Source organism: Chlamydotis macqueenii, chromosome 7 (genome assembly GCF_036417535.1).
Source record: "Chlamydotis macqueenii isolate bChlMac1 chromosome 7, bChlMac1.mat, whole genome shotgun sequence".
NCBI lineage: Eukaryota > Metazoa > Chordata > Aves > Otidiformes > Otididae > Chlamydotis > Chlamydotis macqueenii.
Genome location: NC_141562.1, coordinates 39,247,407 through 39,268,284, shown reverse-complemented (window position 1 = coordinate 39,268,284; position 20,878 = coordinate 39,247,407). Strand labels below are relative to the sequence as shown.

At 39.3% G+C, this 20,878-nt stretch overlaps 1 protein-coding gene across 3 annotated transcripts in view; it reads right to left on the bottom strand.

Annotated features, from left to right (window-relative positions):
- Positions 1-1,238: 1,238 nt before the first annotated feature.
- PPP2R2D (protein phosphatase 2 regulatory subunit Bdelta) overlaps positions 1,239-20,878 on the bottom strand; it is a 30,182-nt gene continuing 10,542 nt past the window's right edge. The window contains exons 3-10 of one of the 3 annotated variants that reach the window (XM_086752783.1): positions 16,388-16,485; positions 13,316-13,481; positions 11,454-11,566; positions 8,435-8,612; positions 7,368-7,532; positions 5,745-5,914; positions 5,570-5,661; positions 1,239-3,386 (exon numbers count right to left, since the gene is read on the bottom strand). In XM_086752783.1, coding sequence (XP_086608909.1) covers positions 3,107-3,386; positions 5,570-5,661; positions 5,745-5,914; positions 7,368-7,532; positions 8,435-8,612; positions 11,454-11,566; positions 13,316-13,481; positions 16,388-16,485 — 1,262 coding nt within the window. In that variant the 3' untranslated portion in view covers positions 1,239-3,106. Of the gene's footprint in view, positions 3,387-5,569; positions 5,662-5,744; positions 5,915-7,367; positions 7,533-8,434; positions 8,613-11,453; positions 11,567-13,315; positions 13,482-16,387; positions 16,486-20,878 lie in introns of those variants that run through there. The other 2 variants (XM_086752784.1, XM_086752785.1) reach the window with 2 other exon arrangements.

Below are 20,878 nucleotides of genomic sequence, written 5' to 3'. Positions count from 1 at the left end.
CAGGTTCTGCTCTTCAGAAACCACTGTGTCAATGCCACCCCCCCAGCCCACAGCAGAGCCCCCGCAGCTGTGTTTACACACAGCCCCTTGACGTTTCTTGCTTCACCTCACCAAGGTGTTTTCTGGAGCCACTCAGCCTTTCTGTGAGGAAGTCTGCTTGTCTCAGTCTGTGTCTGTGGTCAGTGTAAAATGACAATGCGATTTGGAGTTTAACCTTAAGTCCCATTCCAGCAATTTCCACCCCCACTCCTGAGAGGAAGCAGCAGGCCTTTGAGAAGGTGGTTCATGTCCCCATTACCTTCTCACCACGTAACCAGTGAGGAGTTATCACAGACACCTACTTTCTGCTCACCAAAGAGCAACCATGCCGACAATTCAAAACACACACACGTCTTGTGAAGCAAGGATTATGTAGAAAACTCTCTGGGGTTTACAGAAACTCTCAAGATGTGCAATGTTCCTTTCAGCCCTGGTTAGCTGGGCACTGAGGATTCACCACACCAAAGTATGTAACTGCTTAAAACAAGTTTCAAAAAACCCTTACCTCTCACTTCTAGTACAGACAACTTCTGCTCTTCCAGTTATTTACCCAAACCGAGGCCTGAAGTCACCTCACTTGGGGAATACTGGTGACAGAGCGGATCGGTCCCCGAAATGTAGCCTACAGCCCATCCAAACGCACGCGCAGGGGTTTTCCACGCGTTAGAGCCAAGCGCTGTACCTCCAGGGAAACATCCCTGCACCCCGGCACACCTCACCGCTGATACGTTCTGTCTCCCGGGAGTGAGCACTCGCAGCACTGTGTGTGAGCACTGCAGTGCTCTTGGGCTGGTCACAGAGGGCAGGGTGGGTCTGGGCAAACATCTGAAAGAACGATAATTGTATCAAATTGACAATAAAATCTGGTTTTAGATAAAATGAAATGATAAAAATGTCATGAATCATCAAAAACTATTTAATTGAAAGTGGTACAAGCAAATCATGTTTGATATAATAGAAGATTTCATCATATCCTTTTTCTTTGTACTCACATTCCACTGACATTTGCTGAAAAAATAGATCAAAAATAGACAGCACTAAGATATTCACTGAATATGAACAGACAGCTTTCCGAGCTAGAGCTATGACCATTCAAAACCTAACCATTTAAAATGGAAATACAAACAATCTTCAGGTTGGCTCATCCGGCCAATTATCTCACAAACGGAAGAAAAAGTTGTCAAAATACACAGAGCAAGTCCAGGTAAACATTTAAAATTTATTAAACTTTTTGGTCAAAATAATTGAACAAGTATGTACAATCCCATTGTATTAGCTCTAGTACGTCTTTCAGGAACAGCATCAGGTCAAACCTAATGCTTTAGTGACCCAGAAGTTCCACATCTCAAGATTTTCAAATAGTGTCACAACCGATATACAGTATAAGATTTTTTTTAATTTAAACTTCATTTGTAGAACCTCAAAGTTAGTTGTACTTACTAGCTTACTGTGAACAAGAGTGGCACTCTATGGACATTAATTGGGAGGGTAAGAACGGAGACGCTTTGCTCTTGCGAATGCAGATCTGACTCAGTAATCATAGCACACCTTCATTTTAAGGAGAATGGAGTGTAAACCACACTTCCGCACGGCCTCTGGGAAGCTCAAGGGATCCCGTTTTTCAGAAAGAACGTCTCACCTGCAGGCACATTTCACAAGCGTCACGTCTAGCTACCTGGTGCTACTGAAACACGCTGCAACGGCCTCAGGACAGTTTCTCACCCGGGCTAGTCTAGGGTGGAGAGGAGGTTGATGCATTTTAGGCCTCTTTGGGAAACAGAAAAAAAAAAACAAAACCAGAAGTACCTAAGGCTTTAAAAAACCAAGTTAGCAAGAAGAGAGTTACAACAAACGCAGTTAACACCAGCTCATAGCCGCAGTGTTTGCTGACCGCTTGGTTAAAAAGTCAGAACGGGCTAAAATGTGTTAAGCTGCGCTGCTGCTTGGCGTAATCAAGATTGGTTTTTCCTGGCTTGAACTGCGATGTGAAATACAATATACTATGCCAAATAGTTAAAATAAACGCTATCTTCATGACAAATACTAAAAAGGTTAAAAAACGTAATGCACATAAGGCATGTCTCTATCTAACATCGAGAGGCATCAGATAAACGGCATTTTTATCTTCAAAGAAGAAAATCTGTTAAACGTTTTGTTTTCCCTCTGTGCAAGGCGGTCACTTTCCGTTAAGGCTGTGGATGTCTTTTACTACCTTTGCAATCTCCTACTCGGTACACAGATAGCATTTTACAAGAAAACCAGTGCAACTTAAACTAAATGACGATTTCATGGAAACTCTAAATTTAGAATTTGAAATACTACACAAAAAAGTTTGTATTAGTCTGCCAAAAATCAATGTTTTGGGGCAAACACTGTAAAGTCTGCCCATCAGAATTATTCTGCACAATCTCAGTACATGCAATAAAAAAATAAAAAGACTGCATACATACCTTCAAATTTAAAAACACTTTTCATAGTTTGTTATTTTATTAAGTGGTTTACACCAGAAGGTGTGGTTATAGATACAGTTGGTGAGTAAATATCCATGGAAACCTGTCTACGAACCCAACTCAGGACCTACCTAAGTGCTCCAAGGTAGAAACACCTAAGCCTAGATACAGGCCAGAGGAGGAATGTTACAGGCATTAAGCACAATATATGTTTTGAAAGGCCCAAATATTACAGCAGAGAGAGAGCGCGAGAGATAGAAATTACATTTTTATGACAATTTTTTTTCTTGGGTGTTAAATTTTTGGTCTATAAACTGGAAAGGAAGGCTCAGACTTAAATAAATACAATTGTTTTGAGTATTGGCCTATTGAGCACTGTCCATCAGCTCTGCCTCTAGAGGGTTTCTCCGGGAAAACTGCGACTGACGCTCCCTACTCCCACCGAAGGCAGAACTACACCATGAACTCAAAACCCAGGCCAGATCCTCTCCTTTATCTAAAGGGAAGTAAGTGCATCAATGTTCTTCACTGGTAGGACAACAAGGCCTTCTCTTTTACAGATAAACAACTGAGCTTAACTATGCAAGACGACGACTCTGTCCTCAAGTAAGTCATCTTTAGTTAATTTTGTCCTGGAATATATACAAATTATTGGTGGCAGCTACAGCAATGATGTTCTCCATGGGATGCCATGCTGTATGAAGAATCTTCTTGTTGAAGTCCAGACTGTCAACGCTTATTTCATCCTTCTTCCTTTTACCACCTGTACACACTTTGCGTGGCTTTAAGATGGCACGAGGTTTGCTGCTCTCCCTGGACGCTTCTAGGGTGATATCCCGTCGCGTGTTTCGGTCAAACATTCTGAAGAAATTGTTGTAAGATCCAGTCATGATAGCACTGTTTAAAAGTAGAAGAAAGGCAAATCTTACTAGGTTTCCAGAAACAGTATTCAACCCCCATCTTCTCTCTTTTACACACAAAGTGACTGTCAGATCAAGTTCACGACCAGCATGCGGCATTACACTCATCTCCTCTTCTCTCTGATGTACACCTTTCCTCAATTCCGGTTTTGGACTTTAGCACTGCTTTCACTCCACCACTTTCTCTTCCAGGTATTCCCCTGGTCCTCGCTCCTGCCACCGGCACTCGGCGGCAGTCTTATGCTTTGTCCATCTTCACGTGAGCGAAGTGGGTTTTCCCACTGCTACTCTATCTCGTTATTGCGCGGCATCAAAAGTCACAGTGGAAGCAAAGCCGCTGCAAACCGCTTCGCTTTAGCAGACTACCATAAACCCAAGTGCCTTCCTTGGCACTGTGCACATGTTGACCACGAGCACGTCAATGGATTAATTATGAAAAATTGTCTTGAAGCAGCAAAAGAAACCCCTTGTGTGAACGGCTGACGCAGCCCTGCAGAAACAATTCAGAGCTTGTGTACAATATCAAATCTGTGTTTGAACAGGGCAGAAAAAAATTTGCATCTGAAAGCGCTTTCATATATCTGACTTCCGATGAACAGCCTGTCTGTAGCGCTCTCAAAAAATAGGCTTGAAATTGAGGTAGAGTTTCTGTACTGAACACTTCTCTCTACCACCTGAAACTGGGAAAGCTGTTTCCCACAGAAGTCCCACGGATTGTTGAAATCGTGACCACCTCACCCATGTTATCTTATTTGCCAATACGCATTGGTTCCATGGCATTAAAAAATTAGTGACTAGGAGGAGAACGGGATACTATTACCACAACACACATCACTCAGATTGTACTAGGGAATGCACAGAAGGAAATATTTTTTCTTTTTTAAAGGAGGGTGAGCATTACAACTTCCACAACAACTTATGTTATGATACGTTCAAATGAGATCATCTTGTTTTGACTTTTTTCCCCCCTCCAAAAAAACCTGACTGGAGTTGCTTAAAAACCCCATAGAAATAAGGGTCAGTTCCCTTGCGTTTTAGCTTAGTGAAAAACACACACCACGTCTTTTATCCATTTTATGTTAGATATTGTAAATATTGCTAGCGGTATTTTTTTTTTTTTTTTTTTTCACAAAACTGGCTGATACAACATGATTTATTCCCTCAGTAACTCACAGCTACTTGCAATCCGGTGTTTAGAGTAACCACTCTTCTTTAACACTGTCTGCTGAAGAACCTAGTACGTCAGCGGCATACAGCAGTACGTGCCATCTCAGCTATGGCTGCAATAGCCGTGTAGGCAGGTCTCACTTTCTTTGCTGACTTCTGTGACAGCTTATGAGATTTGACTTCCCTGATCTCTGTCCCCGTCTCAGCTATGTGGTAGATCTTTTGTTCTTCAATATTTGATAGATTTAGGCCAAAGCTTGTTTGACAGGCTGATCCTGTTACCATCAAATCAAAACTGGTATCTTTTCATTGAACAGCGTGCAAGCACTCGGTAGCAGACCAAGTTTTAGGTATTTCAGATACAGTCATAAAGACCCCCCGAGGCAAGCCAACACAAAGCACCCAGAAACAAGACCCAGATCTGCCACGATCTTATCCTTGGGTTCTGCAAGCATTTTCACAGGTAGCTAATATTCCTGGTGAGAGGAAACATATACCATTTGCGGCAGTACAGGGGCTTTCCTATCTGATTATAATGCTTCCACAACGTGCAGGCAAGACATACTTCCACTGTTTGCAACAAATGAGAGTAATTATCTAATGTAGTTTCGTCTCCTTTAGCCTACAGAAACCACGGAAAGAAGACTCAATTTGCCAGACACTGAGTGCTTGTTCTTGCATACACTAAGAATGAAACTGAGTCATATTTTCATGGCGTGAAATGGCATTATTCAACAATAATTCACATTAGAAGCAAACTGACACACAAAAGTTTATTCCACTTCTGCAACTGGAGGGTGGAGGTTTGCAGAACGAAGTCTTCTTGCAAAAAAACCAAACCAAAACAAAAACCCCAAACCACCCAGTTGATCGGAATGTAACTAATTACATCCTTAAAGTTAAGTACTGCTTACGACTTTCAAGACTGGAAATCAAATTCCTGAAGCTGAGAGAAAAACCGAAAACGAAAACAGAACGAACCCCCCAACTTACCTATCAGAACCATTCCAGCAGCACTCAAATTTGTCGAAGATGCAGTCATTTTCATAAAGGGAACAAAGCTTGCTTCGAAGATACTCATGAACCTTTTTGGAAGATTTAGATCGTCATTAGATATCACAAAGGAAAGGGAAGAGAAGGGCTATTTACGAAAAATTGAATGCCGTACCTGATATGTCTCTACAGGCCTGTTTTCCATATTGAGATCCCACACTTTAACAGAAAGGTAGTCTCTTGTCATCATGTATCGACCACTGTGACTAAATTTTACATCAGATATTGATGATATTATTTCTGAAAAAAATGATCTGCTACTAGGATCTTCAGGTTCTTCAAAAACTGCAGATAGAAGACACAATTACAAATTAAACCAACACCAACTTTCACAGCTTCCAACATTTTTCAGCACTCGTAAAACTTTAAATCAATGCGGTAGTCTCTTTTTAAAGAAAGTTGCTGTTAGATACTTTTAAAAAATAATCTTTTTTTAAACAATGTTATGCTCTTAGTCATCAGATTACTAGATGCCTATCTCCAACATTCTCAACTGGAGCACAGCATCAGCAAATTACAATTAACAGGTCTTAGGGATGAATCAGAGAAAAAAAAAGTTTAAAAAACCAGCACGTGGGTACAAGAAAACATTACAACTGATCTACAGATCACGTTGAACAAAAGCAGAAGAAAACATCAGCATCCCAAACACAGTATCTTCATGCATGACCCATGCATTTTGAGACTACTGCGCAACATAATTTTCTTTAGATCTGAACAGAAGTTGTACAACACAACCTACTGAAATGAGATACTAGTATCTACACTTGAAATGCAATTGGTATAGTTTGAGAAAGTAAAGAAAGTAAAGAAACACATTCTTTAAATGGAAGAGTCAATCTTTGAAGTCAAGGTTTCATGACACAAGCTACCCAGAACCGTTTATTTCATTTTCGAATAGACCCCTTTTAACAGGATGTTATTCAGTGACAAGCAGTTAAAAAGCAAAGTGCTTCTAAGCAATTTAATGCAACGCTAGGTCAAAGAGATGAAGTGGCCTAGCGCCCTACATTTCCCATTGCACAAATACTTCCTTCCACCAACAAGAAAACCTTATCTGCACTACAGAAAGCTTACCTGCAAATATCAGTAGCAGGACTAGCAATACTAACAACCAACCATTACAGCAGTGAACAAGAAACAAGAGGCTGCGTGCAAGGCACAGGCAGTTATCCTTATGACTTCAAGAGAAAAGCTTTGCTTGCCTACATAAGTTTAGGTGGCTCAGTGGACTAAAGAGTCACACTTTTCACCCCTGGAAAGTCGCTTCAAATGCGGCACATATCCTTAAGAATTAATTCTATCCTAGTAGCTGCAAATGCTCAGAAAGTAAATGGATCCTGGCAGCATCAGCCCAGTTTCTAATGCACAAAGGTGAATAAACTGCCCTGAACTGGCATTTGATAAGCAGATACCTTTGAGAAGCACCAAGACTGAGTCTGGACAGAAGACAGGTCTCACTGGTGCCAAAAGCACTTGTTCCCATCAGTTTATGATGCATAAATGGGTAAACAGGAGCAGAGTCAGATGGTCAATTGTCTCATGCTATACTTCTGCTGTTGATGGCCTAGAACAAGACAATTAAAATGTTCCATTCTACAAAACTACCACCCCTTACCTTGTATGCTCTTTACCAATAAGCACAGCTTGGTACGTTTATTTATAAGCAGAACACCTGTACACTCTACCTTGCATGAAAACAAAGCAACCCATCAACCAAACGCGCATCCTAACTTACATTTTGAATGCCTATCACAGAGGGCTGAAGAGCGCATGTCACAGAGTCGAATCGTTCCTTTGCTGCTGCTGTAGACAAACACGTTACAGTGATGAGGGTGGAACTCTGCAGCAGTGATCACTTCTGTCAGCTCCTCCATGTTAGCTGGCTTAATATCTACAATATCTGCGAAGGGTTTTGTAAAGGCATGTAACATTTCACATTCAAATAACTTCTAGCAGATAATTATTACAAAATGTTAAAAACACCATGTAGAAAAACGGGGCAAGATCTTAATTTCCACCACGTGCAATCTACACAAAAGAAAGTGACCTGATTTAAAAAAAAAAAAAAAAAAAAAAAAAAAAAAAAAAAAAAAAAAAAAAAACAAATCCTGATTTTACAAGTCAACTTTAACAGACGCTGGAGATAATTTCAGCCTCCCTTCAAGTCTCCTTCTTAATGCTTCCTGTTGAACACTGAATACACTTCATCTACTCACCTAAAGATTTAGAAAACTTGTGTATGACCTATTTATATTCAGTATTTCTGCAACTTGTATTTTACTGCAGATTTGTCAATGTAGGACACAGTTACTTTTGGATACACACACGCAAAAACATTTGAAAATTATTAAAATCATTATTAGTTAATCATGTCACTTGACATGGAAAAAACTGAAATTTATTTTCTTTAAGAAGTGTCACTTAAAGAGTTAAGAGAACTGAAACTTTGGAAAGAAGTATTTACAGTAACAAAAGATCTACTTTTCAAATCTTCCAACTCTTATTTAAGTCAACTGAACTCCACAAATAAAGGATGCTTCCAAAATTCCTCAATTTCTCTTTAGAAATCAAGCTCTCTATGGTATTTCTACTGGCAGTTTGCCATTGAAAGAATGCCTGCAACTCAGGAAGGAATGGGAGCATCCCAAGGCCTGCTTTCACTGCACTAAACCTCCAGATTTTCAAATCCTGTATTTTATCCCCAGATTCAAACACCTACTCTAAGGAGTGAAATTAAAGTGATTCTCTTAAACGTACACAACTTAGACATGCCCCAGTGTTCACAGACAAGAAAAAGGATACTAAAACTTCTATCTGTGATTTCTAAATGCCATAGGTTAATTCTTAGGTCATCTGCAGAAAGGTAGGTTTCATGATCACTATTTACTGAAATAGAGTTTATGTGGTAAGTATGTGCATTTGCAAATATCCTTCTGGGACTCGCTTCTACCATGAGGTCCATGGGTTTCAATATTGGCACCTGAAATGTGAAAAAGGACAGTCAGCTTTGGCATAAAACTGATTTCTAATTCAGAAGATATTAATTAATTGCACATCACAGATTTCTGCTTTGATCTAGAGACTAGACACTTTTCAAATCCACTGAGCAAGAAAAGTAATTAAATAGCCTATGAATGCCAGCTTTGCCTACTACCAGCACAAAACCTCAGACACTGACTTCTGCACAAGTTACCTGTCAAACACAGCAGCTTTGTACCTCATCCAACAGAAAATGGTGTATCTTTAGAATGATGAAGATTACGTTAATTTGAAGCAAGCGCTTAAAAATGACCCCCATATCTTAGAGGGGTACTTGTGAAATTGGCAAGAACAGCTTGCAAAGAAAATCCCCAATTTGCTCACCGAACAGTCACTACGATTTTAGGAACACGTGGATGCCCTGTTTCCACAACTAGCTGATCTAAAGGGTGACGTGGTTTGTCAGAGTCAGGCGGACGAAGCTTCCTCTAGCTCCTTCTCACTGCCCAGCAAGCCAATAGTTTAAGGTTGCCCAAGGACGTCCTGCGCTATTCCAGTACATACAATTCAACTGAACACTAACTTACATCCTCCAACCCAGAAAAAAAAAGTTATGGCCAGGGTAATCTGTCTTCCTGGAACAAGAAACAAATTAATCCAAAAGCTCCGTAATTGCTTTCACCACATTTGTATCTCACAAGTCTGCTTATATCAAACTGTAATGATTAAAATTAATCCATTACTTTTTATTAGGCAATTCTTCTATCTCACCATATAAGTGTTCCCAGCCTGCTTGTGAAACCAGCAATGCATCAATGGGAATTATCAGGACTGGTACTTAGAAATGCCACGGTCCCTATGCAAAGGATGCAGCGCTGAAGTGCTGCTTCTCCTCCATGTCCACTTCTTTATAAACAAATTGGGATTATATTTCTTGCAACAAAATATGCAAACAAAGCCCATAAAAGCCCAACGTACATATATATTTAGATCTCTAAAACCTGATCATTTTAACATATGGAGGTAAGTCTAGACAAGGCTTTTTGCCCTTCTGCCAGTTGCTGCTCAGACTTGGTTCATTCCATCATCTCTTCCTGGAAGATGCAGTGCCTGGCAAGGCCTGCAGCTCAGCCTAACTTTCCCAGAAAAGCAGCAAATTTAGAAGACTAACATTTAAGAGACAGGTTCTTGCTTTTTGCTGCTAGTCCCTTTCAGCTGGATGATTACTAAATATATGAAAGTGTTTAAAGCGGATGCTAACGTACTCCTTCAGTGACATAGCCAGCCCCATGTAAAACCGTTAGCCCGTATTGCAGACTCTCCGTGTTCCCAGATGGGCAGTCTACTCCTACATATGGGCAGGGCTGCAGAACACATTTCATCTGTAGCTATTCCGAGCCACTGGGCTAAGGCATTGTATCGTAATTTATTTCCTTGTTTTTTGGTGTTTTCATCAGAATACTCAGTCAGATATTGGCTCCCACACGCTGAGTAGAAAGACACTTTCCAGATGAAGCAGAAATCCTTTTGCGACATCGTTATGCACTAAGGTCAAGTGTACCTAAAGCTTCAGTTCAATATTCAATTTAAGCAAAAGCAACACAGAAAACCTCAACAAAAGCCCACAACTATAGTCCCTCCAACTGTCAGGACTGGTGTTGGCTTTGAAAGTAGTGAAAGCCTCAGTTCAATTCCTATTTAAGGTAAGAACAACAGAATAAATTAAAAAAAAAAAAAAATCCCCAAACCCCCTGATCCCACATGATTTCATTTCTTGAGCTTTTGCTTTAAATGATCCCAGGTTTGGAGCACTAACCGTAGCATTACATCACTATGCAAGTAGAAAAATGCCAAGACTATTCAAGTACACATTAGGTTTTGCAAATGCTCAGAACTTGCCTCTAACACCACCACCTTCGACCTCACTGTGGAATACCCAACACCCTGGTTAAAGTTTTGAGTCTTGCTCTTAGAAAAAAAGATCAAACAAGTTCAATATGAGAAATATTGAGAAAAAAAAGTTACCAATACAGTCAAAGCTGAATTCTTCCTAAATTCACCACGGCAGGTGCCTTAGGCCAAAGAGGAGCCTCCCTGCCAGTCTCGCAGCAGAGCGCTCAGGGAGGATATCAAGGTTCACCTGGGCACCTGCTGCTCCTTACCAGCGAGTGGCACAGCCACTGCAGCGCCATCCTCCACTGACTACTCGCAGCCGCAAAGAGACGTCAGCACCTTACGGGCCTCTGAAACAACCGTGCTCCCTGCACTTTTCCTCATGCTGCACTAAGACGTTAGACTATTTCAGAACACAGCAGGGTGAGCCCATGCTTTCTATGAACTGAGTTCAGAGCAGCGCAGCTCCTGCCAGAGACATTAAAAAATGCTGTATTTTCAGGTTTGAATAGCAACATTTTGTTTATTTTGCTCCTATCAATAAACCAGTACTTTTTTTTCCCCTACAATTTGAATACACTGAAGTGGATGAAGGCTGTCTCTAAATAAATATTTTATTTTAATTTAAAAAAAAAAGTTCAGATTTCAAATCACTGTTAAATATGCTAAGATGTTTCAAGAAAAATAAAAAAAAACGAAACAAACCAACCAACAACCTATCAGGAAGCTAATGATATACTATAATAATGAAAGTTTGCCTCAAGTTTTCCAGAGGAACCTTATTTAATAGTCATATACATATAATGAAACGTCTCCATTTTTTAGAGTTTTCAATTACCCTGAGCAAAGCATCATTTTTAATCTACACATTTCAGATCACAACTTTGGCAGTACAAACATAGAGAAGCACATGCAAAAAGACATTTAAAGGCAAAGAGCAGAAACATACCCGTAGTGCTGTGATTCTGAAAGGATCCCTAAGTCTTCCATCTTCATCTTTTAAATTATAACCTTCAGCTCTTTTATCTCTTTCACTTATTTTCCATAATTTAATAGTTTTATCTAAAAGCAACAAAAATTCACATGCTTGAGAATGAATTATATTCAAAATAAAACCACTAAATAATGGAGTCAGCAGAGTGGGCATTATTTATCTAGGATTCCAATGCTGGCAACAGAAAGGACCCCGACAGAGTCCTTTAAACAAGACTAATACAGAGTACGGCCCTCCCTACGTGTACTTGAAGTACTTCGCCTTCAGCTATATTGTTTAGCAGAATTGAGACACGAAAAACAAAGAAAAAATATACCAGACACACACACTTGAAGGGTGAGATGAGAAATGCATGAAAATGTCAGTAAATGGTGAGGAAAAAACCATGGCATTCCACTTTAACTCCACCGTAATGTTCAGTGTGAATAAGACACAAGTTTCTGCCTGAACAATAAGGCCCTATGTCTACCATTCGCCAAAACGACCCTTCACAAGGGAAGTTTCACTCACACACCTATTACCAAAATTCGCCAATAAGCCTTGCACAAACATCTAAATTATTTTTAACAGACAAACGTAAGGAAAAGACCCAGCTAACCCATGAATTACACTAACTGCCTTAAGGAAAACCAGCTTTGTCCTAGATGCCTGCTAAGAGACAAGCAAAGGCAGCAGCGAAACTAGGCCGTGCCCTGTTATTTTAGGGTTCCATGTCCAAAGGCAGGTATTTCCCAGGTCTGACTAGGGGAAGCCTTTCCAAGAACAGAAAGTAGTATACACCCAGAGTGAGATCCTCAGCTAAGTGGAAACAGACCTCTCCTCCCCAGACTACTGCTTATCTTTAAAGCATTTAAGATGACACAGTTTAAAGACTGCTTTAAGTTCAGTAAGACTTACATCAAAGTAAGGTTATTTTAATTTCAAAGTCTAGCAGATGGAAGTAATTTCTGCTGTTAAAATTTCATACAGCAGGTAGGAAGGACATCAACCCTTACACAAAGTCACTTAAGTACAAGGCAAAAAGTGATCCAAACTGTTAGGAACAAGTGCATTCCTCTGACAATAAGAGCAAGTTTTTCCATGCAGAGCTCTGCATTTACATCTACAGCTTGCTCCATCACGTGTCAAAATGAAACAGATCTCATACCTCATAACCACTACTAAAATACTGGAAGAAATTAAAAAACAAGTGCATGAAAACTTGTAATTTCCAACTTGTAATTTGGCACTGCTGTTATGTATTCCAAGGTAAATAGTGAACATACTATAAATATACTCCTCTTAGAGCAACTGTTGTCTTTTAAACAGTTGTTTTTCAAAGCACACATGATGTTTTGGTACTGGAAAAACAAAAAGGGCATTGTCACCACAGTGCTTCAATTTCAAATGCTTTTATTAACAATTCATCTGGGATCACAAAAAAATCAATTTCAAAATTAGGATGATCAAGTCAAATTCAGACTTCAGCTACAGTTCAGCATACTGGGAACCCGCTTATACAAGAACTGTAAAGCGGAGTAACTGGGTATGTAGACTGATAGCACGGTCCGTATATCCACGGAACGTAGCTCTAACTACACCTATTCTGTTGCTGCTTCAGTGTTTTTGCATTCAAAAAAATCAGTAATTTACAGAGTATTACAATCAAAACATGTTTTGCGTACAATTAGACAAGACATTAAAACAACCCCAAAACACTCAAAAAAAAAAAACCAAACCAAACCAAAACACCAAAAAAAACCAACCAACCCAACCCCAGATGAGATAATATTCAAATGACATCAAAAGTTCTTTGTGCAAAAATAAAGCGTCCTTACCATTTGTAGACAGCAGGAAATGAGCAGCATTCTGTTGTGGTAACCACCTAATTTTATTAATTTTTTCCTCAATTTCTAGACTTTTCAAGTAGTCAAACTCAGGTTCATGACTCTGAAAGGTACTGTAAACATTATATTCTCCCCTAGAATGAGGACGGCTTTTATTCTGCAAGGAAACATAATATTTCTTGAAGTTGGCGTTACTCATTTCATTAGGAATTGTACAGACAAACTAATGACTAAAAACTGTCAGTTAGAAAGTAAACTTTTAACCACAGACTGTGATGGGTTTTTACTCTGTTACATTTTACTCCTACCGTATATTTTTACTCTATGATACTGTATCTAGTTTGGCATCGATATAGTGCAGACAGACTTCCTTTTATAAAAAGTATCTTTGTATATACATACACTGTACTCATAGAACATAGCATACCACAGCACTTTACCGAGGCCTGCTGTCCGCAAAGGAGCTGCTGTGTTTGCCTGGAAGACCTCCAGGCTACACCACCTCTCCCAAGCAGTTTCAACAGAACGGGAACAGAGATGTTAGCTACGTCCTAAACCACCAGCTCCAGGTGACTGGTTTCTGCACTTCACTTAACCACCATTCCGGTCCTTTTCCAAAACTCATTCCTCTACTGACCACAATATGGACATAATGCAGGGTTTCCAAAGTACCAAAGACTGTTACAAATACACTAGCAACCTGTCCCCTCACAGAACGGTAAGAGCCCTTTCTATTATCCTCATTTGGTAGATGTGGTGGCAAGGAACAGAGATCAAAGTCACAAGTATCCACAGATTTGCACTATCAGATTTGCGGGAACTAGTTATCATGCTTTTCAAATAAGTTAATGTTAGATAGCAGTTTGGAGAATAGCCTCACTTGTAGAGCTGCAGTGCCCAGAACTTCTGAAAAAACAAACTCCTCAAAACACAATCAAAAATCCCTCAAGAAGCAGAAAATCACTTACCTGCAAAAGCAGGCGAGAATCAGGGCAGGAAAAGCCTATCCTGGACATTGACTGGCGGTACATTACCACAGAAAACCAGCAGGGACTCACATCACCAAGCCTGTTAGGCCAATATAAGGCTGCAAAGGCAACCTTTGTTCTGACACTTCCTTACATTTCCACGCTTGACTTGGCAACTTTGATAAGGTTATTTCAGCTAGGTTTTTTTCCCTGCAATCTCTCACAAATACAGAGTTTTAGTTTATTTTGAGACTTATTATTTTACTCCCTACTTGTCATTTACCTTTAAGCATTACAGACAGGATCCTCTCAACTAACACTGTTCAGTGTGGTTATTGACATCACTTACCTAGCCAGATGCATTTTCGGCGAGCTGCCTTGTCTGGCACTAGGCAGTGGGCTCACTCTTTACTCACACATTTGGTTGGAATAATCAGCTGCTTGGAACTCAAATAATGTCACATGAGTTCAGGGCATGATGCACAACATTTCAGCTTGCCTTCCCAAATTAAGTGTGTAGGAAATTTGGTAACTACCCTAAGTTGTTATTAATCTAGTTAACTCAGTCTAAAATTCACACTGTTCAAAGATAATGGTTGTGGGATTTTCTTAAGGTTCCAGTATTAGATACTTATTTTAGATTTTTCCCTCCACTCCAGAGATTTTGGAGTTTTGCACATGACAAGAGAAAAGACCTTTATGCCCAACTCCTCCCCACAGTTTGCACGTGCTCCCAAGAAGACAGTGAATATTCCTGTGTGAATAGTCTGACTGTGTGTTTGATTTTTGTTTTGGTTTTCTGTTTGTTTGGTTTGTTTTTTTTTTTTCTTTTTACACCATGAGGAAATGATGCGACAGCTGGGTTTTGACTCACAGAAGAACTGAGCACTAACAGCTGAAAGCCAACCAATAATAGTTCCACTCTAAACAAGCATCAAGAAAGTTAGAGATCCTGGGCAAGTGGACACTTTTGACCTTGATCTCTCTGTGCCTTAGTTAAGTCTATACAGCAGACTAAATGATAAATGAGCTATGAGGTGTCTAGGTGTAGCAGTATAATATTTCAACAGCTTTTCCAGCAATAGTATTTTCATTTCACTACCTCTCAAAATCCTCACAGTAAAACCAGTAAGTCACCTTTGGTAAAACGTTTATTCAGCGAGGATGAAATGCAAAATGCTGGACAGCTGTTTGTTAAGTGAGCATCACTTGAACCACAGAATGAAAGAAGTGAGATTCTGCTGAAAAAAAACTGCAGAACCTAAAGATTAGCATACTTCGTGCACAGACCAGCCGAATTACAATTCCATGATCAATTTCAGCATTTCTGATACAGGAGAAGGCTCAAAGCCAAGGGCTCAAATTCTCATCAGCTCTTCAAAGGGAAGGATAAATGTGCTCTTCAGTGGTAGGGGAGAGGGTGAGAATTGGCATGTGGAATACTGACTTTTTAAAGAACACAATTCCAGATTTCTCCCAGACATGACAACTGTTTTTCCAACACACTGTTTCTCTGGATATGGAAAGCTCAGCAACGGATCTGCATTGATGAACGGGCAGAATAGGTGACAGCATTATCACACAACTGAATACCATTGCAAACAGCCCTCTGAACTGAAAATGCTCAAGTGTTTCTGGAGAAGTTGCTGTTGCCACTGGTTCTGATTTGTAGGATCCTAAAATACAATCAGATGCTTAATTTTTCAATTTTTGATCATCTTATCCTGTTGTCCTTGCAGCTTAACAGGCAACCTTTTTAATGAACTTCTCTTACATTACCTTCAAAACCATTACGATTTGTCTTAGATCAACCTGACCAAGTCCAAAGGCAATTCTGCAAACTGATACTGAGGTACATATATAACAAACTCATTGTCTTTTTGGGACCTTTTTTTTTTTTTTTTGAAGGCAAGGAGAGGAACCACCACCAAACTAACCTACTGAGTTCAGGATAAGGCAGATATTTAGAAATTTGGCTTACTTAGGGTTTTCTGAAAAAACAGCCACTTAAACCTCATGGTATGAAAAGATGAAGTGAGACTGTGCAACATAAGAACAGCGTAGTAACAGCACTTTTGTTTTTCGAGTCACTGACCTCTTGTTCCCTTTGAAATATAACCACTCTGCCACCTTTGTCTCCTGTTGCAAGAAGATCACCAGAGTAATTAAATTCAACTGTTGAAATAATATCAGCTGTGAACAGAACAGAAATAAAACAGCACTGTAATGTGTAAAGCAAATCAAGATGTTTCAAGATTTGAACACAAAATTACAACCTGTATTAATGTAACCGCACAACTTACTGATTTCCATTATCAGTATTCAGAAATTAAGTTATGTTTCAAAGCCTAGCAAAATTGTATTTACCATCTAACACACTTCCTCATTTCTGGGTTTAAGCTTTTGAGGGCCTTCAATCCTACAAGAGTAGGCATATCATTTGAAGAATCCAAACTGTGTATTCTACCTGTTAAAGGTAATTGCTGAAATATATAAAGGAAGCTCTGTGCAGGTGTAAGAACCACCTCAAAAGTGGTTCACCTGTGGTATTACTTTGGAGCAGCAGCACAGCTTGCACTGACCAGAGTGATGCTGAGGCATACCTGCCTTTCCCCCGAGCTGAGTACTCAGGCAGTTAGTTCAGGAACCTGAACTGGGAGTTCCCGCTTCGCCAAAGGGAAAAAAAAAAAGAAAGAAAATCCTTCCAGCTGAGCTTCCTTTAACTCTGTGCAGAAGCATCAGCAGGTACATAACAAACACGAGGCAAGGATGATGGCAACGGAATAAACAGGAGGGCACAGGAAAAGACTGCAGGACCTCCAAGTTCAAACTGACTTAGGTGTCCTTGGGACTGAACCTTGGAAACAACCAGTATTTATTCACCACTGCATGCCACAATTAATCTTTGGAGGCGGCAATAAAGAAGTAATTGCCATTAAACAATCTCTAACCAAGGGGCAGAGAGATAAGGCGCTATAAATGTCCGTCACAGGTTTCAGGCATATAGTAACAACCCAAAGAACAACTCTGCATAAAACGGTAAGTAAACATTTATCCATACTCTTGCTTGCTAGCCATGCAAATATTTCATTATATTATGCAGGTATAAAAACTGTATGATTTGAATTATACAACAGCAATTAATTTCAGAGTTTGCAATTGGAGACTACATGAAAACTGCTTTCCTGTATTGATTTTGATGTGCTATCTTTTAAATTCTTTTCAATAACCCCCCACTCTTACGAGGAAGTGATTAGGAAGTCTAATCAGTTTTCCCAGTATATAATTAATATTTCATCTTTTATTAACAGATGCCCTTGAAACAGTTTTTTTCCTAGTATAAAGATCTTGACTTACCTTCTCTGATTTACAAATTATTTAAAAACCCCAAAATCTTTCTACAGATTTATACCAGCCTTCAAAATCGCACCACTAACTTGCTTCTGGACATGTCTATTTTTATATTCACCTTTCTTTAAAAGGTTATGAAAAGATTCCATTTTGGTACATAACAGGATGAAGGCTAATCCCAAATCCTCAAGAGATGCAAAACATAAGATCCAACCCCACACCCTTGCTGCACATACTCTATAAACACCACTCTTTCCTCAGTTATCTGCTTTTTAAAGTTAACTGCGCTGCTCGTTTCTAACTAGTCTCTCTCGCCCGTCGCCCTCTCCGTTCACACTGATCCTCACCCGCCACTGTGCCACCCAAATGCAGCAACCACCACCTCACCAAGTCACCACCCACAGAGCTCTTTGCAAACCTGCCCCCTCATTGCTGACCCCCTTCCGAGTAATTAAGCAGCTAACTCTTTTGGTTTCTCACTATCAACACTGGCAGAATAAAAATGAATCCCCTTATTCTCTTTATACTAATTCCACATTTTGTAGCCAATTTCTGGTATGTGGTTATTTGCTTCCATAACAGACCACGCAGAAAGTATTGAAAACACAAAAAATATCCCAAGCAGTCCTTCTCCTCTCCAAACTGCTAAAATGAATTTACAGCACTAACTAGTTATATACAGAACGCAGCATATGGTATAAAGTTTGCACTAGTACTAAACGACCTCTTGCTTTAGAAATTGCCTCTGAATTACAAGCTTCTAGTAGCACAACACTGCTAGAATCTTAAGATATATATACATCCGCACATACACACACCTCCCCAGAATACATATTTTAATATGTATTTATACACACACCTATGTAAATAAAAAACTTAAGACCATATAGAGTGGCAGAATGTGTATTCAATTAAAAAAAAATTATATATATAAAATGGAAAACCATAAAGATGCATTTTGTCCAAACTATACCTACACAGCGAGCCCAGCAGTAACAACTCAGTGTACCTCAGTTAAAACAAGAAGCACCATGCCCAAGTTTAAACAATGACACAAGGCCTGTCACCCTGTGTGCGAACAGTACCTCTGTTCCTCTCTGAGAGAGGTTAAGGAAAACTCAGTTCCTGATACACCAAAATCAGATTATCAATATATTAATACCTGTCCTCCCCGTACCATAAATAAGAGACTCAGGAGACAATGGACAAACGTTTAGATGGCGATGAGAGACCAGTTTCTAAGCTCCCTGATTTCCCAGTGAATCCTCTTCCGACTTTTTACCCCAAGCAAGGCAAAAGAACATACAGGGTACCTTGCATGTAATTTTAATCAATTCTTAAATATACTTTCCATCACAGGTAAGAAAAAAATTTGTCTCCCTGTAATGCTGATACACTATTCCACTTTTCCAAAGCTTGTCAGATTTCTCTGATGCAATGTCTCACACCCTGCCTAGGTCCTCGGACAGGGGAAGAGCTATTACATACACAGTGTAGAAGCGGGCCCATGCAAAGCTTTCTGTTAATTTGGAACTTTTTTCTTTCTTCAGAAAGAAAACAAACTTAAACAAGGCCCTTTCATAACAATCTGTATAACATATATACATGGTAATCGTGAAAATGTTTTAAAGCCAACTCATTCTTCCTGATTGACAATCGTGGGGAAAAAAAAAAGCTGTAGGAGAATCGAGATCCAATGTCAAAAAAAGAGAAATCTCCGTGTATGTGGCTAATATTGCTGTTGGGCTTTAATACCAATCCATGCTAATTATTTTCACAATTACACGTTTGCCTTGTACCAAATACAGGCCTAAATCGTGTCAATGTATAAATTATAAGTCATTACAAATGGCTGGCAGGCTAAGAGATTTCACAGTTACAAATACCGCGTATCATGACATAAACAAAGAATTTTGTACTAAAATGAGAAAGCTAGCGAACCAGCTGGAGATGTGATCGTCATTAAATTCTACTCCAAGACTGGAAATAGTGCTAGAATGGAATAAAAATTTTAAAAATCCTGCATCCCAGTATCAGTCTACTATACACAGGAAAAACCTGAGGCATTTCAAAAGACACCACAGGGAAGCAGTTGACTAGGGAAAAAAGAAACGAACAGGTGAGAAGAACAGAGAAGGGACTTGACAGAGTCAAGACACTGATGTTCAGCACTCTACTCAAACATTAAGTAGCCCTTGAGTTACAAAGGTTTATCAGTAGCAAAACTCATATTCCACTACCACAAAAATCTGAACGCCATCCTAGCACAGACAATTTTTACCCTTTGAGACATCAGTAAATATGCTAGAGAAACAAATTACTCCTTAACATACAACTTAACATAACTACTTCATAGTCACAAAAACCAGTTTTCCATTTAGTTTCAGAAAGGAAAAAGATATTATTAATTTCTCTGTGTAACTATCAAAGTATTTACTGAATTCTTTGCTCAAAGTACACTGTGCACCATTTTTGCTTTAACATGCACGTAAAGCCAACATAATTTGTCTGACACAGCTATGATTTTCTAGCTGTGCTATCCAGCCAAACATAATCTCGGGTTCCTTTATGTTAAGCGTGGAAACACGCTAAAACACAGACACTACCTGACTGTACAGTTTTAGACAAAACGTACAGGGAGAAAAAGGTAAACATGTTCAGGTAAAATGATCATGCCAGTGGAGAACGCCTCTCTTCCCTAATTAACTACCAACTGGACTAAGCAGCTCGACATTTTAAATCAGCACCGAAACAGTATGTAAAAATCTATCACCAACGTGCTATAAGGTCATAGGTAAGTGGAGGCAGCACATCAGGACAAACATATAGAAACTTTCCTCAAATATTTTCTCAGTTAGAAAATTTGTAATATGATGAATCAACTTTTTGTGGTCTTTTTAACAGCACTAAAACTGTTTAATGAAAAAGTATGAATTAAAATCAGTTTTCTCTATAGGCATGTTGAATTGAAGCATACTGATCCCCAAAATAATTCTATCCAGTATCCTCAGCACTATGCTATCTCAAAGCGACTAAAAAAAGATTAATTATGAGACTACACGTGAACCACAAAATTCATTCCAAACCAATCATTCTGTGTTGTGCTCAACATACTTTACTTATCTACACTTGCTGTTTATTTCCAAGGCAGCTTAAATACTTACAGAAAAAAAAAAAAGACAAATCTTTGCAGGTTCTTAATCATCACATTAACTTTGGAATTTTTTAAGCTTTT